This window comes from Vitis vinifera, chromosome 1 (genome assembly GCF_030704535.1).
Source record: "Vitis vinifera cultivar Pinot Noir 40024 chromosome 1, ASM3070453v1".
Lineage (NCBI taxonomy): Eukaryota > Viridiplantae > Streptophyta > Magnoliopsida > Vitales > Vitaceae > Vitis > Vitis vinifera.
The window spans coordinates 4,984,297-4,990,678 of NC_081805.1; the positions used below are offsets into that span (position 1 = coordinate 4,984,297).

The following is a 6,382-nucleotide window of genomic DNA, read 5'->3' on the forward strand; positions in this document are numbered from 1 at the left end:
TTTAATTATTAATATTATTCATTAGAAAATAAAATTTTCCTATTGAAGAGTAAATTATGGAGAGAACTTCAATAAAATATAAGAGATTTTATTTTTGTTTTTAATAATATGTAAGTAATATCTTTCTATTTGAAAAATAACTAAATATTTTTTATTTTTTTATTTTTTTTGACAAACCAAATAGAAGCATAGTATAACTCATTGAATATATAATATCTAAAGAAAGGGTAAATTTTACTTACCTTTCTTGAGGTTTAACTTAAATATAGTTAATCATTATGGGTTTAAATTAAACTAAAGGTGAGTGAAAACAATAAATGATAAAGGGGAAGTATTTGTTAATTCCCGAAATGCAAAGGAAAGAAAAAATTTAAAGATTTTTTTTTTTTTTTTGGTTTATTTATAAGAAAAAAATATGAAAAAAAATATATAATTAAAATTAATTATAAATTTATATATTTTTAAATATTTTCAATCTTTACATAGAAAGGAAAAAAAATATGTGAAATGAGTTTGAAATAACATATAAAAAATAACATATTGACTTTAAATCTAATTTTTATTTTCCTTCATATTTTCTTTTGTTTTCTTTTTCTTCCTTATTTTCTTTTCCTCGCACTTTTTCTCAAATTTTTTTAGTAACCAAACATAGCCTAACGAAAGGTGAATAAAATTCATCCTCCAAAAAAATGATATCTTGTCCGAACATAGGCCAAGAGTTACCACCAACCGAACTTAGGGCAAGAGTCAAGTGTTAGACCTCTCCCAACTCAAATTAAACATTGATCCAGCCCATTGCGGCATGATCACTGAGCAACAACCCAGACAAAATTATACAGCTGAACAGCTGGAGGTGGCAAACCCACTTAAAAACAGCTTGGGCTCAGGTTGAATGGAATGGTGCATCAAAATAGGTTCACGGTAGTGGCCCATTGAATCCTGGATCGTAGCTTATACTGGACTTGAATTTCTAAGATTCAAGTAATATTTTAGGGCCCAACATAGCCCAAGCAATTGACTTACGGCGTAGCTAGCCCAAATGAAACATTAAATTGATTTGAAAAATATTTAGCTTTCATATAATCTATCTTGTTTTTATTATTATTTCATAATCTTCAGAGAGAGTAGTTTATAGGCCATTGCTGCCTTCCTAGCTCATTTGGGCCTAACTAGAACCTGCTTCAGCCCAAGTCCGCATTAGGACAGGCTGGTCCATTATTAATCCTTGGCCTATTTTTCTAGGCCTATTCATACTTGGATTATTAGATTACAGAAATCAACCTAACAATGGCCATTTCCTAACTGGCTCATCTGATGTTAAAGCATGGCAGGGAGAGTGACGGAGCTAGAAAATAAGTCGGGGGTAAGAAAATAATTTATTTTCAGGGGAGGCAAAAAGGAGCAAAAATCAACTCCATAGTTGTTTGGTAACCAAGTTTTGAAAGGTTCAAATCCTCGTAAATGAAAGTTTTTTTTTTTTCCAATACCCAAAATATCATATGATTGATGATATATTTTTTATATTTATAAAAAATTAAAAGAAAAAGTATATTTTGATACTATAGTTCAACCCTAAATTATGGATACGGTCTTTCTTTTCAATACTTAACATATATGCAATGACCAGCGTAGAAGAGATGAAAATATGGTCCCACTGACCCTGTTCTGGAAGTGCGGCAAGTGCCCCGAAACTAAAATAGGCTTTTATTTATTCATTTCCCTTTTTTAAATTACAAGTACTTGTCCGGACTCCGGACCAAACTAAAGAAGCGTGGACTCTATAAGAGTGGTTGTCCGGGCTCGTGGTTCACAAGGCCATCCTGGCTCAGACTTGAGTAATTGTCGCTTACCATTTAACCACATAGATGGGGCCAGACGGTTATCATTTATTTATTTTTAGCAAGGGAAAAGCGTGAACTTCTTAACATCGAATGACTCTATAAGAGTTGAATATACAAAAATTCTAGCATAGGATCATATATCACGTGAAGTAGCCGATATAGGACCAACTTCTTGTATTCACATGTCGAAACCAATTTGGAAGGAGAGGTACCAAAACGTCCTTATTGTAGCCTTGTCGAGATTCGAGACATTGTTTCCGGAAATATTATAAGGGATGGATGCTATATATGTCGGCAAAGTTGGGACCCATACTTGGAATAGAAGGGCATCCCGTGAACCACACAGTGAGCTGTGTATGCTGTCACTCCTCTTTGTCCTCACCATTTCTTCCCCTTTTCAGTTCACATGCCAAGCACAGCTCGTCTAAATCCAGACCCTAGGGGCCAAAACACCTTAACTTTGTCATGGCAGAATGGGAAATGCAGCCAAAATCACCCTCAAATCATGTATGAGTATAGCTTTCACTCAGTCATCCATTAATAGGCGTGAACTGTCTGGTTGTTAGCTAGGATGTGTCATCCATAGAGTGAATTTAGAGTTCAATAATTTGCTCCTGACCAGTCATTTACTCCCACGTCCTTCCGTACCATAAACTGGGCTAATTTTATATTTTCTTTCTTATTTGCTGACCGCTAACATTAATTAATGCATACTAGCTACATGTGCACCACTACTAGACCTCTCTCCGTTGGTTAGGGACATCACACCAAATAGTTTTCTTAATTTCTCTTGCGCCTAGGTTACATTGAACTGGAAGTGAAAATTTCAACTTGTACGTGGATGCCATGAATATGTACACACTTACAATTGCACCTACTGTTTGCATATTGAAAGACAAACAACCAGACTACTGTTATGACAGGCTACCCTCCAGGATAGAAACATCTGCAAAAAATGGAAACCAAAGAAAATAACGGAGATGATGATAGGTTTTTACAGATTGGCATGTTGGTTTTTTTCTTTATGTTTTTGCGTCAATCCATGATAATGAAACTCCCGCTTGCACAACATCCTTATAACTTCAGAGACAAATTTTCTTCTTCTTTAAGTGTCTTTTCATCATTGTCATTTTCGAAGTCAATATAATAAGAGGGTCATTTTGCCCTCCATCTCATCATTGAATGAATGAAGTAGCAGGGGAAAAAGGTTCCCATCCGTACCTTTTTAAACAGTAAAGTAAATCATTAGACAGTGAATCGAGTGTAAGTCCAAAATAATCTGTAGAAAAAATGGTAAGATAGGATCGGTCTCAAAATATTTATTAAAGTAATATTTTATATGCATCCATATAATTTTTTTTTAAGTGTAAAATATCATAATCGATGACTTTGATTTTAAAATTTTCATAAATATCTTTAAAATCATAATATGTGAGTATGATTTTATAATTTTTCTTAGAATTACAATTAGTTACCATGATTTCAAAATTATTTTTAATTCATCATATTTTAATGGTATTATGATTTTAATATTATTTTTTAAAATATTTTTTATCATAATAACCATAAAACCACAGTTACAGATTATAATTTTATAATTTTATTTAAAATTATAGTTACTAACTGTGATTTCACAAATATCTTTAAAGGGAACTCATATAACTATACATCAAGTAAAAAAAAAAAAGATTTTAGAACTTTGTTTTTTTTTTTTTTTTTTAATATAAATTATGGATGTACCAAAATTTCTTAACGATATACCAAATTTTCTTAAAATTCGTTTCGGAATGGGAAAATTTTATTACAATAATTATAGTTTTAAAGAAAATTACAAAATCACAGTCACAGAATGTGGTTTTAAGAATATTTGTGAACTTTTAAAACCATAGTTATTAATTATGGTTTTTTACGTTTTAAAAAAATTTTATGTGGATGCTTACATGATATAAAAGATTACTTTAATAAATATTTTGAGATTAGATTCTTACCATTTTTTTTTTATCAATGGATTATTTTGTACCTAAACTCCAAGCAATCCCAATCTTCTACCATCATCTTTTGCGATTCATATTTTTCTGAAAAAAAAATAATAAAAACTGAAAACATCATGATTAAAGTAGGGATGTTTGCCAGTGATCACATAAAATCTTGGACGTACACAGCCTTATCCAGTTGGCGTTTTTGTATGGTTGTGGGTCTTCTAAATCATGAAGTAAAAATGAAAAAATAACAGTAATCTTGGACAGGCAACTGCTGCTTTATTTATTTACAGGTAAAATGATTCAATCTTGGCGTGATTTGGCTACACACAAATAGTGAAGCTGTGCAGTCAGGACTAAGGATTAGGACAAACAACCGAAAATCTGAACAAATCAAAATATTGCCGACTATATTTGTTTATTCCTCATTTCTCATCTGCCGCCTGCGTTAACACAGCTACATAACTAGAAACAGAGAGAAAGATAAAAGACTCTAGTATGGTTTAGTGAATAATATAGTCTCTACTGCTACTGTAAACTTAGCAGATGCATTCAAAAATGTATGATCAATGAGATTATATTTATAATTTAAGTTCTACGGATTTTTTATCTTATTTTGATTTCATTTATTTTTGTCTTGGCTTGATATAATTGTAAATTTGGTTGTATGTGTCAACTATCGAAATCGAAATCTGAATACTTGCTGATTAGGTCTCCTGGATCTTCCCAAAATTCAAACTAGTTGAAAATCAATAAATCATTCAATTGACAGTGAATAGAAAGCCTCCGTCACCTGCTATGACAGTGAGGAAAATCATGAACTGCATGCCGCTCATTCTTTCCGGTTGGTTGTTCAGAAAAAGCACAACTACATCCAATTTTTTAACCCTGATTTCTGAACGACCAAAGAGTAAGTAGAGAGGGAGGTATGGAATTCTCGTCGGAAAATAAGAGAGGGGGACTGTTAAAATTTTAAAAAGCTTCTTTCTCTTTCTTTCAAACAGGAAAGAAGGAACAGCACCATAACTAAATACAAAGCAAAACCCAAGAAAACTAAGATACTATAACTCAGTTTTACCTTCTTTTTTTCCCCATTTTTTACAAGACAGAAGATGTGAAATCAAGGCGTTTCCGTAGGGTTAGTTTCCTTGTTAACATAACTATTAACCAAGGCAAGCGCATTGCTGGTGAACTTCTTCACGTTCGCAGCCCGGTCGCACACCTCCGATTTCAGGGCGCCGTCAGGCACGTCTTCGAATCCATCGGTGCACGTCTCCTCGTTGGTAAGCGCGGCGCTCATCCACGTCTGCACGTTAGCCATCTGAAACATAAACGATTCACTGGCCTTCATCTGCTTCATCTGCTTCAGCTGCTTGAGAGAGCCGCGAATCTGGTCGATGGCGTCGTCGAAGGTGGAGAAGCAATCATGAAGGGCGACGGCGGTTAGCGGCGCTGCGCCGTAGTCTGCCTGGCGGGAGAGTTTGGCCACGTAGGAGGCCATGTGGCTGGCCGTGGAGAGGCTGATAGCAACTGCGATGCGGGCCAGGTGGGCGGCGCTTTGTTGGATGCTCTTGGCATAGGCGGAGAGGGAGGTGTAACAGAGTTCTGGATACAAAGTTGCGTTGCAGCTTGTACGGATGAAATCGATAGCTTTGGAGTTGTCGGAGTATGTGGTGGGGGTGGCGGTAGCAGCACCGGCACCGGCAGCGAAGAGTGACGCTAACGCCGCTGAGAGGAGAGAGAGGCGGAAGAGAGAGGTGTGGCTTTTCATAGTGTCTGGAAACCGGAAATTGGAAGCAATTTCTTGGCGCAGAGCTAATTAAGCTGCCGATGTGGGTTGAAAGAAGTGGTTTTTGGGCTTTAATAGCCGCAGCGCTTGCCTTAAATTTACTTGTCTGCCATCCTCTGTTCATCAAAATAACTACAATGCCACTTGTGAACGAATGGCCTTTTTTCCAATCAAATTTCTTTATTTTCTTTAAATAAAGATAGACATCAGATGTTTTCTTCGTTTTGTTTTTTACGCTGCACCTTTTTGATTCTTTCCCCACACAAATAAATAAATAAAACATATTTTACACGATGACAAGACTAATGAATTTTCCTAATTTCACATCTCTAATTTTATGAAATTAAAATCTAGTACGATGACAAGACTAATGAATTTTCCTAATTTCACATCCCTATTTTTATGAAATTAAAATCTAGTACGAAAATCCCAAAAACAAATCCACTTCTACTAAATATTCTTTGTGATAATGAAATATAATACAAAATTGTCAAAGCAATCTCGTGCTCAATTCTTTCTGTACTAACTTATCCCTATTATTTAAAAATATAATAAAGAAAATAAACTTGAATTATATAAAAAACATTTTTCAAATGTTTTTCAATCAATATAAAATTGTAATATCATGTAAACAAAGAGAAACAAATTGATAAAATTGATCAGGAAAAAACATGGAAGGTCATTAAATAGAATGTAATTGTCATTATATTGGAAAAAACAAAAACCATGAAAAGGGAGAGAGGGAAAATACCACTTAGAAGAAGGTAGCAGTC

At 34.2% G+C, this 6,382-nt stretch overlaps 1 protein-coding gene across 1 annotated transcript; it reads right to left on the reverse strand.

Moving 5' to 3' along the window:
• Positions 1 to 4,782: 4,782 nt before the first annotated feature.
• Positions 4,783 to 5,673, reverse strand: LOC100252606 (21 kDa protein). The gene has a single exon (XM_019219427.2). The coding sequence runs from the start codon at positions 5,589 to 5,591 to the stop codon at positions 4,941 to 4,943; it is 651 nt and encodes a 216-aa protein (XP_019074972.1). The 5' UTR covers positions 5,592 to 5,673; the 3' UTR covers positions 4,783 to 4,940.
• Between the last annotated feature and the right edge of the window lie 709 nt (positions 5,674 to 6,382).